At 32.9% G+C, this 16,077-nt stretch overlaps 1 protein-coding gene across 3 annotated transcripts in view; it reads right to left on the bottom strand.

The window, feature by feature from the left end:
- Window positions 1-16,077, bottom strand: part of LRBA (LPS responsive beige-like anchor protein) — a 742,045-nt gene that overhangs the window by 312,183 nt on the left and 413,785 nt on the right. For all 3 annotated transcript variants that reach the window (XM_064383828.1, XM_064383829.1, XM_064383830.1), the window contains exon 38: window positions 6,402-6,526. In XM_064383828.1, the coding sequence (XP_064239898.1) occupies window positions 6,402-6,526 (125 nt within the window). The remainder of the gene's footprint in view (window positions 1-6,401; window positions 6,527-16,077) is intronic.

The following is a 16,077-nucleotide window of genomic DNA, read 5'->3' as shown; positions in this document are numbered from 1 at the left end:
AGAAATATACTTAGAATTAACCAATAATTTTTCGGAAAACAGAAGTATGTTCTAAAATCACTTATATTTCAAGTATTGATATTTCCTTACTCTAAAATCAGAAACACTGCCCTTGGGCTAAGCAAGATACTTTGCAATTTACTATCAACTTTATTAAAAATGTACTGGCCACTGAGAAATGCAAATGAAGCACCATCTTCTAGATGTTTTTATAAAGTAAATTATAATAAATTATTATTTGCCAGTTAGATTTTAGTACAGAATCAGTATACTACATTCTTTTCATTTCTTGGATTTATAATTCCTTCTTCAAAGCAGAAATATTAATAATAAGGCTAATATTACATACCATTTTGCATGATCCAGGGAGTGTTAAAAATACTTTACATAGTTAACTCAATTAAGTTTCATAAACTTTCTGCTAATTTATAATTTTAAGATAAGAAGACAGGCTCAGAGAGGTTACATAATTTGCCCAAATTAACATGGCTTTTGACAATTAGAGTCAGGATTTAAAAACAGGCAGCATGGTGCCAGAATCTGGGTTCTTAACCACTATGCCATACTAGCTCTTACAGGTAAGAAAATGAAAGAAAACAAAAACAACCACTGTTCAAATATGAACGTATATATAATTTGTTTACTAATCTCTCAGTGCATTTTAAAAGGTTAAATCAGAATAAACAAGAACAAAAAATATGCATTTCCAAATCTAAATCTGATGAACATGCCAAACACATCAGAAACAACTAAATTCAACACCCTGCTCATTACTTCCTCTGATTATTGCCATACATGTCCTAAAATACACCAAGCTTATTTGAAAGGAAAAAAGAAGAAACTTCTTTAATCTGCAAATATTTACAAAAAAATTAGGGTCCCCAGTGGAAATATGTAACGGTTTAAAATAGCTCAAAAAATAAATTCACATTCATTTAAATGACCACAAAAAATATAATTATCCCTTCTAATTGAAATTTAAAATTTTTTAAAATTATGTTCTAATCATGCTGCCTATATTAAAACACAGTAAGATAATTTCTGGATTAAAGTTTCATTAAAAATTTTACATACTATAGGTGTACTGTATGCATACACACACCCACTTTTATTTATTTACTTATTTTTACAAGCTCAGATTCTGGAATTGTTCAAGCTCCACTGAAAAACCTCTTGTCATGGAAAATATGCAGCTTACTGATATTTAGAATGGTTTTCCTGTAATTAACTCCCCCTTGAGGATTTTAAGTTAGCAGCAGTAAAATTACCAACAGTACTCTAATATACACCACATGCGCTGGTATTCAATTCTCAGTGGTCTAATAGCTTTCTGCTAAAGAAATTTAAAAAAAAAAAATTAGAACAAAACTTTTCCAAGCATAAAATAAAGGATTATTATCATGTTTATATGTGCTGGGGAAAAGTATATTTTAACTTCCATTTGCCTTATTCTCAACCAACCATTATAAACAAGTATTTTGATATCTTCTATGAATGTATTCTACACTAGTCTAAAAGTTAATTGAATGAAGTCAGAATATATTTTGGGTTCCATTTTAAAGCTTAATTCAGATATTTCTGGCTAACAAAATTGTTACTAATGTGATCATTGTTTAAATTTTTCATATCACTATAAAGAAATGTCTTTTATTCTGGTTTAATTTTGCCTTTTATTCTGGTTTAATATTTATCCTAACTTAATAATTAAACTTCGACTGTTACATAAAATTGGAGAAATCTGTCAAAAATGCTGTCTTTAAAAATGATTTGATTCACTGAGGCTAAAAACAACAAAAGATCTAAGAGAGAGAGGCTGGCCCTCAAAATGCAAAATTCAAGTTGTTTAGAGCCAACTCTGGACATGAGTTGATTCATCTATCCAACACAAAGTAGGTAAGTAGAATTAAAATATAAAAAGAGCAAAAACACACACAAAACTGATCCACCTTCAATATAAATCCTTTTCAAACATCTACTGAGAAAGTGAATTGGAATAATCAATAGTCTATATCAAAGTAAAATAAGTTTATACTTTAAGAATTAGCCACTTTAAAAAAAGACTGCTATTGGAATAAGAAAGTGCCTTCAAACATACATAAAATAAAAATGGGTACCTACTTAGTGTAATGTGAAGCACACACTATAACTGTATTCTGAACAGGACACATAAAGAATATCTTATAATCAACTATAGTTCTAATCTAACTGATTCCCCTCTGTACTTTATGCCATATGTCCATAGCATAATGGCATAAAGTATGCCATAAAGTATGCCAAAGTATTTAATGCTATGTCCATAGCATTCCAAGTCAAGAAAATTGACTCTGAAAACAAATAATTAAACTACAAAGAATGAGTAGAAGAACAAGCCAGGTGCATCTACTAATAACCATGGGTTACTGAAAATTTTAGATAGAGAACATAGTATACGTTGATCCTAAAAAGGAAGCAACAGTATCTGGTATTATTGAAGTTATGAGAGAATGGAATGATTTAAGATCTTTACATGATCTGTCATCCCTAGAAAACCAAATGAGTTACTTGTATCATTCCATATGCTTACGAGATACTTTTAAAACTATGTTAAATTCTCATTATGTATTTCTATTAGCAAGCACATTCTCTACAAAATAAAAACGTCTTGAATTCAATAGGGTTCTCTGCTAAACTGTTTTAGCACCTGAATTAAAACCAATCATTCTACCATTTAAAACACTTTTTATGTGGCTTTAATTTGAATATAAAATTCCCATTATATTTAATAATAAATTTTAGAAGACAGCACAGCACACTGATATGAAAATGTAGGCTTCAGTCAGTTAACCTGGGCTTTACTCCTTTATCTACCAAAAATTATATTGGCCCTTTGTTTCCTCAGTTTCCTTATCTGTAAAGAATAAAGTTATGGCCGGGCGCGGTGGCTCAAGCCTGTAATCCCAGCACTTTGGGAGGCCGAGGCGGGTGGATCACGAGGTCAAGAGATCGAGACCATCCTGATCAACATGGTGAAACCCCGTCTCTACTAATACAAAAAATTAGCTGGGCACGGTGGCGCGTGCCTGTAGTCCCAGCTACTCAGGAGGCTGAGGCAGGAGAATTGCCTGAACCCAGGAGGCGGAGATTGCGGTGAGCCGAGATCGCGCCATTGCGCTCCAGCCTGGGTATCAAGAGCGAAACTCCGTCTCAAAAAAAAAAAAAAAAAAAAAAAAAAAAAGAATAAAGTTAAACCAGATGTTAGTCTTAGGTTCCTTCTACATCCAAAATGCTCTGATAATAATTAACTGCTAACTTGGGCTCTGGCATTAGGAAAATGTTACAATTCATTGCTAATAATTTCTAATAAACTTTAAAACTATAAAATGAAAGAAAATGCCCTCAAGAATAAAATATTCAGCTTTGCCTGAGCTGATAATTTCCGTAAAGAATATTTAATCATAAGAGGAAGTATTAATTTTAATTTAAAAATATGACTCAGTTTCTGCAAAGTTAAAGAAATCTCCCATTACAACATGACTTTTATAAATAACCACTTTGGAGGGTCTCTGTTTGAAAAATTACCTAAAGCTTTTTTCCCCAAGCAAGTTAATGTGAACTTGGGAAGGGCAATTAAATTGTCAGAATTAAAAAATTTGTTTTTAACTAGAAGGTAGCCAGAAGTAGAGTCATGGGGCTGGTATTGATCGCCCAAACAGAGAACATCACTCTTCAGGTATTTACTCTGCCACCTTTACACTAGAGGCTTTCCTTCAAATCAAATCAATCTATAAAAAAGATGGCTCTTTCTACTAAAATACATAACTAATCTCCAATGGCACTTCTATTTAGATGTCTTGCTTTGATAATGATAATATAGTTCATGGTGTTCTAAGATTCAGCATTTTTAAAATGTCCTGTCTCCTTATTTAAATAAATTATAAATAAAGGAAGTCATAAAAATATAGGATTGACATACTATCCTCATTAATATCTATTTTAAATATTTAAATTCAACATTGAAGCACAGTATCCATGTTAAAAATCTATTAATTTCAACTACCTTTTGATCACATTAACAATTTTGTTTTGCATACTTAATTCTTAATATGTTCATTTTGATTAGCTTCTTTAATGCTCCAAAAATTTTAAACACCAAATTAAAATTGAATGTCACTATAAAATACTTCACTTAATAAACCAGTAAAAAATTAAGCTCTTTGTTTACAGAATATATTAGCATAAATTATGTTGACATCAAACAATACCATAACACAATCTATGTGCTGAATTGACTTCCTTATTGTTTAAAATAAAATAAATATGAGGTATAATTAGAATTTGTGTTTTCAAAAAATTTTATATTAAATATGATATATCTCTGTAATTGTAAGACAAGTGAAGAATCTCCTACACATTTAGATTTTTAAACATATATTTCAAACTCAAATTTTGTTCATAATATTTTGGAGTGTGATAATAATTACAAGATTACTATAAAATATTACTCAATGCTTACCTTTGCTATTCCCTCTCAATTTAAAAATGCACAATAAAATATAGATAATTAACATTGTATTAACCTTTCAATTACTACCTAGAGTAATCAGAGTGAAATCTGCTTCTACACACATCAAAAGAGTCTTAAATGATAGTAAAAGCATGCTAATAAATGTTTTTTTGTCAAACATTATTGCAGATGCTTAGCTTTTAAAAAGCTGACAAAACAACATGATTTTAAAAGATAGAGTTCAACAATTAAAATTTACTTATTATTAAGAATCCTGTAATTCTTCAAAATGTTTAAATGTACTATTTTTGATAAGAATATATTTTAATAAATTCTGTATTAAATCTATATCACAAATTTTAAATTGAATTATTGATATCTAAGAATAAAATATTAACAATTTGTCTATGTGCATTTTAGAAAACAAATCCTCCCCTTCCAGATATAAAAAGAAAAGGTTTACATAAAACATATTACCATGCATAGATCTCAGAACTCACAAATTACCGTAAATGATGTTTTAGAAGACAAAAATATTTCAAATTTTAAGTGCACATGGTAATACATTTTGCTGAAAATTGAAAAAAAGTTCACTTTCTTAATGTAAGCATCATTAACCAAAAACAAACCAAAAACACAAAAAGAAAAAAACCGTCTGAAATCTGTTATCACCACATAAAAAGTATATGTACTATAAAAACAAAAGTGTCCTAATTAATTCTACATTTTATTTCTCTTTATCCACCTCCTGTAGTTGAAGATGCAGGGCCATGAGACTATTATTGCTTTTAGATCACTTCGTTATTGACTATTCTCTGTGAGATCATTTATTTTAAAGGACTGATGTCACATTTGGTGTTATATCTGATGACATATTGTGGACATTTTCTTCTAGAAATGGTTCCTTAACGCTGAGTGCAAGAGGTTAAGCTGCCTGACTGAGGCCAAATCTAAGATTACAGATTTTTAATCTAAATTCTTAATATCCTTATTGAATACAAATTAACATTTATTTTATATACTACATATTTCCATTTAACCACAAACTGCTGCATGTTAAACCAATACCCTGAAAAAGGAAAATTTAAAGTATTTCTGACCTTATTATAAAACGATTTGTATTTTGTAAAATCAGAATAATTTTAATGTGGGGAGGGGCATTTTCTCCTTCATCAATATTTCTTAACTGACTTTCAAAAATCGTAAAATAATGAGTGAAATTCTATGATAAAAAATACAGTATTGAATCCAAAGGACCCTTTCAGTTTTTCCAATTTACTTATCGGACTACCTAAACTGAATCATAGTCATATGCACTGTAACAAAAAAGAAAAAATGTTTTGTTAAGCTCTGATAACAAAATAATACAGAATAGTAACATATGAAAATAATGTTTATTCTTTTTCCATGAGCCATCTATCATAACCATCTACAAATCAAGACTCAGAAAGTATCTAGGCACTTGGATATTTATTACTATCTTTCCCACTTCATGATTTCATGATAAAATACCATGATTGAGGGAAAACCATGTGTACACAACAGAACCTAGAAACTTATCGGGTTTGTAAATGCTGTCTTTCTCATATTCATGGATTTAAGGCAGGCCTCCTCGATTCATTTGCTAAAAGCTGAATGTGTCACTTAAAATGAGACATATTTAATCCTTGCACTCTGAAACAAAGGGTCTATGTTAAGTAAGGTTTGTATGTGTAACATAATGAATAAATACACTTGACACCATAATTTAATAGGACTCTATAGTAAACTATAAAAAAATTAACTTTTCTTTCTGGTTTGAATAACCATGAAATGTAGTGTTGGACCATTTTACAGTGTCTTGTAATAATGAAGTTATGCTCTTCATTACGAAGTGCTGTACCTGCTGCTATTGGCAAGGAATGGTTTATACACTGACCATGTTCCACGGCTGTTTTTAGTGTCGCTTCAGGATGTGTCGATCCTAGAGGGTTACGCACAAATCGTCGCCGGCGCCGCAAGTCATCTTCCCAGTAGTCAAGGCGCCAGAACTCACGAGGACGACTACAATGAAACAGAGAAGCCACATATGTTAGCAATTATCAAACAGCGTGGTAGCACTGAATTTCTGCATAAAGCTCTCCTTGTTTGCTCTGCCTTTTTTTCCCCTCTCCTTCCTCTTAATTCTCCCTCCATTTCACACTCCCCTTTCTGCAATCTTTAACTTAGGTATGTCCTTGAAAATAACAATATCACCTTCTAGTCTAAGGAACTCCTTTTCCTTTTCTTGGAAGGTGAAATGAGCACTAAATACATCATTTTGAAATGAATTGCTGACAGTGTGATCAGTTTCCCCACACTCTAGTGGCATGTGCTCTGATTTCAGCCTCATTTCAGCCTCAGCAGGGCACCTTTCTCTGTAGCTGCATTTATAAACCAGAATAGGGAAAAGGCTATTATAAATATGGTATAGCATTACCTATATTAATCAAAGTCCGTCCCCCTTCATTTTTCTTCCTAATTTGTGCCTTTTTGCACAAGGTCAGTAAATCATACCTTGAATTCTTGGTCTAGAAAGTGTTAACTTTAATGAATATCTCAGTTACATGGTTATGTATGTGATAATAAAATATTACTCTGTTTAGATGTGCAGGAATTTAATTAAAATAATCTCTTAAAATATTCATTACATTTAGCCCCTGAGGCTTAGAACAACACAAGAAAACGCATTTCTTTTCCATTTACTGTTTTTAAATAAACCATTCCTGTAGAGTGAAACAGCAATCTATTTTCAAGAAAATCAGATTGGATTTCTGTTTTATGTAGTCTGTTTTTGTATTTAATTAAAAACTACATGCTATATGATGTGTAATAATTGCTATATCGAAAACATACTTTTGGAAATATATTTTTTTAAAAAAAGGTTTGCTCATTTCAAATTCTGTATTTTTCCCTATTACATAGACATTTTATATGGCAATACATAAATGTCAGCTTTCTCTCTTGTTAACTAATCATGATCTAGCATGCTGGAAAAATATTTTATAAGGAAAATACTAATGTTTTTTCAGTTATAGTATGAAAAAACTTCTGTAGAATATATTAATTCAATGAAGACATAAAGCATGAATACCTGTAAGTTTCAATAATGAAATTAAAAAATTATTCATAATCAAAACTTCTTCAGGAATGACTAATACAAATAAAATGTTACTTATATTTCATGAGCTAATAAAATTGTATCTGTCAGCTTTGACAAATTAGTAGTCTTGAACAACTGACAGTCCCAAAAAGCCCAAGTACAAGTTACCTTTATTTTGATGTTTTAAAGATGTTACCTTTACAAATTCAAAATAGGTTTATAAATAAGTACTTTTATCAATTAAAAAGTATCTTGTATTAATAAAAAGCATAAACAAACAGTACATTATTTTTAAAATCTTTTTAAAACAGGAGAGACTGATCTCTGAAAATGCTCAGGGGATAATAAGAACGTCAAATATTTCCTTTGTCGATTTTGGTCAGGAGAAGGAGATAAAATGTAATCAAAATGTGATTTTAAAAAGTATAAGAATTGCAGTTCTCAAAAAGAAAAATTAAAAAGCTATTATATTTTTCTTCATTATTCTGTATAATTTTAAATAAAAACACTATAACATTATTTAAAAATAAATAAATACCCACAGAATATACATACAATCAAAAGACAACAGTTTTTGGAACTCAATTAATAAAATGAAATTCTCCTTAGATGAGAAGGAAAAAGGCAGTACACAGATGGCTATGTGTATGGCTTTGATAGTCATGGAGCTTGGATAGGCACTTCATCATTCTGCCTACCTACATTTATCTGTTAAAATTATTATCAAATATCAGCCAGGATGCAGTCGTGAATCACAGGCTGCTCCTCGTCTTCAGGGGAATGATACAATGAGGGTCTATTCATCAGTGAGGCAATCGGCACAAGTAATTAGTTCCCTAGACTGAGATCTCCTACAAAGCCTATTTCAGTCAGCACCACAAACATATGACGATGTAAAGCTAATGAAAGCTGCTCAAATTTGTTAACCTTTTCTGCCATCAATCCTTCTAATACTCTATGCTTCAGTATTATGCAAAGGTAGTAAATTATTAATTTGTCATTCATCCATCCTTCTGCATTTTGAGTCAAATTAAATGATGTCATTCTTCTTGATAACAATTAAAATTATGAGATGTTAAGCTGCTATGATAAAATTATTACTGAATTAGGAAACAATAGATTCTACTATAATGAACCATAGTGAAGTCAAATTCAATGGCTATTAAAGCATATGTACAATAACTTTTGTCACACAGCAGAAAATCCAGAGGAATTATAAAATTATTCACAAATTATCAAGTAACTCAAAGATAACATCTATAAGAAAAATAACCAAAATTAGGAGGAAATAGAACTATAATATTTATTTTTATACTCTGACACTAACAAAAAATGGTCAAAATGGTGACATTTGGCTTTCTCAAAAATATCAGTACATCAGGGAACTGAGAATTTGTTCACATAATAGAAATGAAAGTTAAGTTTCATTTATGCTAACTATATATATATTTATGTATATGTACACATACATACTGTCTTCAAATATATTCTATCAATATTTTTAAAAAACACTTAGACATGGTCCAAATAGAATAAAGAACTATAATACCTCAGTATGATAATATTTACAATCTCCTGAAACTATGTCACTTAAGGACAATCTTTGCAACATAATCCAGTTACAACACAATTAAAAATAATCTGAAGACAAAGCAAAGATCACTTAGTTCAGATCACACATCTAGAAAGAACTATAAAAATCATTTCAAAAGACCAACAATTTCAATATATTTTTTGAGAGTTTCTCCATATAATGCACTGCTCCAGGTGATACAGGATACAAAGTTCTCATGGAATGTACTTATAATCAGTTAGCTATTAGTCTCATTTGAGAAAATAGCATTTATCATACAATTTCAGATTGTGAGGGTAATACATGTTTTTGAAGAAAAAGCCACTCCCACTTATTTGAGATGAGCATCATTACTGGCATGTTTAAAGTCATTTACAAAGTAACAAACCTAGGCCTAAAGTCCAATGTTTTGTCTCCTAAGTCAGCTCCCTCCAACAACATATACTCTCAGTATAACACTCTACCATACACACAAAATATGAGGCACACTTTGTCATTTAAAAAACAGTATTATAAAGAAGTATGTGTAGGTTTTGGTCTTCAACTTACTTTCTTCACTCTCATTTAAGAAATACTGTTCCCTACACTGTCCCTTCCTCAAAAGCCTCTTCTAGGGAAAAGAGGATACAAAATTGGCAAATTTGTTAATAACACAGTGATCCAACCCTCTTCATAAAAGATTGTGAAGTAATTAAAAAATTATTATACATTTTTGTGGTTATCACCATGGTATGACCAGAAAAATTTAAAAGACTTCATGTATTCAGAAACGGATTATTGACTAAATATAAGCATGGAAAAGATGAGAAATCACTTATTCTGGGACCTTATAAGTACGCATCTAGATCACTATATACCTATACTTTTATAAATCTGTATCTATCCCCAAAAGTTATATTAATACTACATAACACCCTTTCACAAACTTCACTCATATCCATTTCCACTAAGATCCTCAAAATATTCAAAGTAAAAAGGTTAGCCTAAGTTTTGGAAGATCTGGAAATACTATTTCCTTCAGAAGACATAAGCCCTTCTCTACAAAGATGCCCTACTTAGAGCTCCTCTTAGGACACAATCTCCAGGTATTAAAGTCTTTGACTGGTGGAACACATGTCTTTAAAAAGTTATGGACAGCACTGGAGTTAAATATTCGAATCTTTCTAAATTTTTAAATTTAGTTTTTTTGTTCTTTGGTCTAATTTCGGAGTCCAGAGTTAAAATTATCATGTAAGTCTATTGGACTTTCCTAAGTCAATTAACTATATTTCTACTTTTTAAAGAACTTTGATGTTATGTGTTTGTATACACACACCTTTAATCTACATAAGAGAATATAAAGCAATGTCTTTTTTTTTGAGATGGTAGAGTCTCTGTCACCCAGGCTGGAATGCAGTGGCACAATCAGGGAACAGAACAAAGCTCACTACAGCGTCTAACTCCTGGGCTCGAAAGATCCTTCTGCCTCATCTTCTCCAGTATCTGGGACTACAGATGCACACCACCATATCTGGCTAATTTTTTTCATTTTCTTAGAGATGGGATCTTGCTCTGTGGCACAGGCTGGTTTCACACACTTGGCCTCAAATGATCCTTCTCCTTGAGCCTCCTGAGTAGCTAGGATTACAGGCACAAGCCACTGAGCTTGGCTGGCAGTGCCATTTTAATACACAGAATATATGTTTTATGTTCTATAAGAACAGACTTTGACAGATTATCAAATTTTTAGAAAGAAATATAACGCAAACATCTATTTTCTAGGCCATTTATGGTTACTGATTTGATCAAGTAGAACAAATGAGAATCATTTGGAAGGGGCAGAAGTATTAAAACAAAAATCAACAACTAAGGTACTATTCACATTTTTTCCCTAATAGTTGAATAGTACAACTATACGAATCTGATTATTATTTTTCTCATGTTAATTCTAAGAATTTTTAGGCTGGTCACTGTAGCTCATGCCTGTAATCCTAGAACACAGGGAGGCTAAGGAAGGAAAAGTGCTTGAGGACAGGAGTTTCAGACCAGCCTGGGCAACATAGCAAGATCCTGTCTCAAAAAAAAAAAATTAGGCAGGTGTGGTGGTACATGCCTGTAGGTCTAGCTTCTCGGGGGGCTGAGGTAGGAAGATCTCTTTAGCCCAGAAGTTGGAGGTTGCTGTGAGCTATGATGATGACATTGAACTCTAGCCTCAGTGACAGAGGGAGAGCCTGTCTCAAAAAAAAAAAAAAAAAAAGAATTGTAAAGTTTAGTTTTTTTCAAATACAATTAGCCAGTTAACATGGTATGAATGGACAAATATTCTAATAAAATGCTAAAATATTTTTCTAATAACAATTATTTATTATTTACCTGAGCCAGCTGTGGGAATACAAGGATTATTACAATGTTGTCCCTGATCTTGTGGAAAGGGCAGATGCAAAAACAAATAATAAGAATTCAAAAAAGTATGTGTGACAGAACAGAGCTCTACTATATGGCTATGAAAGTGTACAACTCCAGGGGGCACTTTTCACATCAAAATTTTTGTAAATAATGAGGCAGGGAGGGAAGGATTAAAAAACAAATTTGTAAATAACATGCCCTGGTGTTATGCAATGCTCATTGGACATTATTATATGTCACAGTCCCAATCCAATTGCTAGGAGAACACTACCTTTACCCACATGTCCCCTAGTTCCCTCCCCACAATTCAATGCTCAGGCTCCTTTCTTTCTCTGGAATCCCGAAGATAAATCTAAACCTGGGGATAGGAAACAGAACAAAGCCTTCAGACACTATCAGTGGCAGTTGCACAGTCAGTATTTCCCTGTTGTAGGAAAAAGTGGTCATATTAGGAAGAGGCTTGGTTGTCAAAACACAAGCAAAAGTCAATAAAAAGAATAAAATAATTAAATACATAAGAGAAGTGTTAACATTTACTTAGCTAAAGCCATTAAGTTCACATTGCTATATTAAAGAAGATAACTTTCTGGATATTGTAGTATTAAAGCAGAATAGTTTCCAGAACAATGTTAATTACTGAAATCAGTGGTAGCTACGTAAGTGTACCCATTATTCTACAACCTAGATGAACTGGCACCGATTATCAAATGAGTCCAAAGTATGCATGTCTATCATCTCACTGGTTTTAGTGTCATTTTAATGTAACTTAAATATTTGTCAATAAAAGTATATGAGTTTAGTATATGAGTTTTTTTAAACTCATATACTTTTATTGACACACTGATAAAACTCTCATATTAGAAAATTTTCCCATTTTCCATCTTGCCCAGTTTCCTTTGACAATACCCAATAAATCTTGATGACCTTAACAGAAGTCAGTAATAAATTCTTCTAGCTAAAGTTCCAAATCCTAGAAAATTTTAGGACTTCATATTTTGTTCTTAAATTTTCATACTGCATGTTTTTTAAACTCCTATATCTGACTAGCTTCTATTTCCATATTTTTAGACTAAAAATTCATGGTAGACATTAGTTACAACTTAAATAAATGGTAACCCCTAAAAAGCAGTAAACATTTTCAGTGCACTGTCAGCTTGAAGATAAAAACACTTAAGTTCTAGAAAGGTTTCACATTCTGTATAAATCTTGGTGAAATAATGTTCAGGTACTATAGGGTATCATACAATATAAGAATGCTTTATCTCACAAACTGAAATCTAAGATGCCTTCATGCAAACAGATAAAAAGAAAATTAACTAAAACCTCTGTTTACCAAGTACCATCTATAAATCAAGTGCAGGTGATCTATGCATTATGCTGTCTTAATGAAAAAGGCAAATAAAAACAAAAACAAACCCTTCAATTGTGTGGATTCCAGCAGAGAAGATATATACTAAAGCAGAATTATGTCTTTATTGAGGCCTAACATGAGGATTTTATGTTAGATTGAGATACTAGAGTATCATGTATTTTATTTAATTATGTAAAATCATATTTTATGTAGTTAGGAATTTCTGCATGTCACTATTCAATGTACTTCTGTATTTGTTTTTTAGAGCCATCTAGATACCCCTCTCGAATTAATTATTAGTTTGGACATTTTGCGAAAATGTAATTTTGCAACTAAGTCAATTATTCAAGAAATGATCCCAAGCTTTTCTGGTCTGTTGTTAGCCTGTTGACCATTTCTTTCTTCACTTAGAATTTTTACCAGGGATTGAGTAAAGTTATGAGAATATCAAAATCTGGTGTTATACTACCAGTTAAAGCTCTAACAAAAGAGATCTGAAGAAAAAAAAAAAAAAATTGTAATAAGAACAGGAAGCCTTAAAGCTCACCTCAGCCTCACTATTTAGACAATTCTAATATACTGACCCCAAAAATCTAATTTGAAAAAATTCACCAAATATTTGTTGAGTGCCAACTAGGTACCAGATTGTGGTACATACAAACGAATGATGCTGGGCTCAGCCTAGATGGGACAATGGGGACAAGGAAATTACTAGATATAAAAAATAAGCAAACTAGATAGACTATATTACTTTAGGCTACTCTGTGCTACACACTGTTCTCTGTTGTATACAGTACTGCCAAGCATTAACGACCCTGCCATGGTTAAATACTGTTATTCTCATTTTAAAGGTGACGAAACTAAGTCTTACCCATTGGTAGTAAATAATAAGTCTATTGATGTGTAAGCCAATGGGCTTTTCACTACATAGCATTTCCTCTTGAACATCTTATTGGCTACTATTACAGCTATGATCAAAGTACTAATTAACCCTGACTGAGAGGACTGAGGATTTCATTTAGATTTCAATGAGAATCCTATTTTGTACCTTCCATGAAGACAAGAGGAGTTTGTGCCTAATTCACTGACCAAGCATAGTAACTGTTACAAAACAGCCACTTAATAAATAATTGATCAAAGAGTAAACCGATGGCTTTCAAACAGAAACTTAAATGATAAACAGGAGTCTGCTGAACAAAATGGAAAAAATACTACAAGCAAGAAATAGCATGGATAGGCATAGAAACATAAAAGGGCACTGTAATTTAGGGAAGTTTTGGTAAGAAATCACAGCTAGACAGCCTCAAGATGGCAAAAGCTAAGGTAAAAAACAGAGGTTTAGAACCAGACTTCAAAAGGCCTTCTATAGTTAACTGAAGTAATTACCTTTACATCCTAGAGTCTACAGAAACAACATCAGGCTTTCACAACAGAGGTTTAATATGGTCAGCCTTGTATGCTACACGGCAGCAACATACAGGAGACCTGGATTAAGGCAGTGAGGATGGAGCCTAGAAGTGAAGGTTTGAAAGACATATCTGAGGCAGAATGGAGAAGTTTTCACATGATATTCAATATGGGAGGTGAGGAAAAAGATAATCAGAATAAAATCAAGGTTTGTAACAAGAGGGAAGTTAGAGGATAAAGATGCTATTTAATTTAAAAACAGTTTAAATAGGTGTGGCTGGGAAAAATCATCACATCCTAGATGCCTAATAACTTCCAAACAGGTATTTCTAATAGGTAAATAATATAACAGTGCAACTTGAAAGACAAAAGGCCTGTGCTAGAGATTTAAAATAAGGAGACTGCCCAGGTGTGGTGGCTCACACCTGTAATCCTAGCACTTTGGGAGGCTGGGGCAGGTGAATCACTTGAGCCCTAAAGTTACAGCCTGGGAAACATGGCGAAACCCTATCTCTACAAAAAGATACAAAAATTAAGCAGGCATGGTGGCACACACCTGTAATCCCAGCACTTTGGGAGGCTGAAGTGGGCAGATCAAGAGGTCAGGAGTTCGAGATGAGCCTGGCCGACATGGTGAAACCCCGTCTCTACTAAAATGCAAAGATGAGTCAGGCATGGTGGTGCATGCCTGTAATCCCAGCAACTTGGGAGGCTGAGGCAGGAGAATTGCTTGAACCCAGAAGGCGGAGGTTGCATTGAGCCAAGATCACGCCACTGCACTCCAGCCTGGGTGACAGAGCTAGACACTGTCTTAGGAAAAAAAAAAAGATTAAAAAACTAGCCAGGTATGGTCCTGCGCATCTGTAGTCCCAGCTACTCGGGAAGCAGAGGTGGGGAGGATCACCTGAGCCCAGGAGGTTGATGTTGCAGTGAGCCGAAATTGTGCTACTGCACTCCAGACCAGGTGCCATATATATATATCTCAAAGAAAAAGAGAGAGAGGGAGGGAGAAGGGGAGAGAGCGGGAGAGAAGGGGAGAGAGGGGAAGAGGGGGAGAGAGGTAGTGAGGGAGAAAGGGAGGGAGGGAGGGAGGAAGGGAGAGAGGGAGAGAGGGAGAGAGGGAGAGAGAGAGAGAGAGAGAGAGAGAGAGAGAGAGAGAGAGAGAGAGAGAGAGAGAGAGAGAGAAAGATTAGCCTTGAGAGTCAGGAGATTTAGCATTCATTTAACAAAAATGTACTGAGTGTTTATTATAGGCCAAGTGCTAGACCCAGAGAAAAGTCTATTGAAAGGACAACAGAAAGTTGGCAATCAATCTGGGAAATACGAATATTTAAGAAATTGCAGAAGAGAAATGGATCAGTAAAAGAAACAAAGAAGTTAAGTAATAGTATCTTACAATCAATAAGATAATAGGAGAACCAAAATAGAATGGTGCCAAAAAAGACAAATGAGCAAAGATGTTTCAAAGCAGTGAGTGGGTATCATTATCTAATTCTGCATAAATATGCCCAGAAGGATGAAAAATGAAGAGAAGTCTTTGTTCATGCTTTGTGTTTTTTACACCTTTGTGATACATAATGTATATACCGTAATGCACATGTGTTTAAAATGTGTAATTCAATGATTTTTAATATACTGACAGAGCTATACAATCATCACCATAATCTAATTTGAAGACATTTCTATCACCCCAAAATGATACTCCATACTCATTACATGTCATTCCACATTCTCCCTTCCTCCCAGCCCCTGGCAAT

Source organism: Aotus nancymaae, unplaced genomic scaffold (assembly GCF_030222135.1).
Source record: "Aotus nancymaae isolate 86718 unplaced genomic scaffold, 86718_ANA_hifiasm-v0.15.2.pri h1tg000033l, whole genome shotgun sequence".
NCBI classification, from domain to species: domain Eukaryota; kingdom Metazoa; phylum Chordata; class Mammalia; order Primates; family Aotidae; genus Aotus; species Aotus nancymaae.
This window is presented reverse-complemented; position numbering and strand designations above follow the sequence as displayed.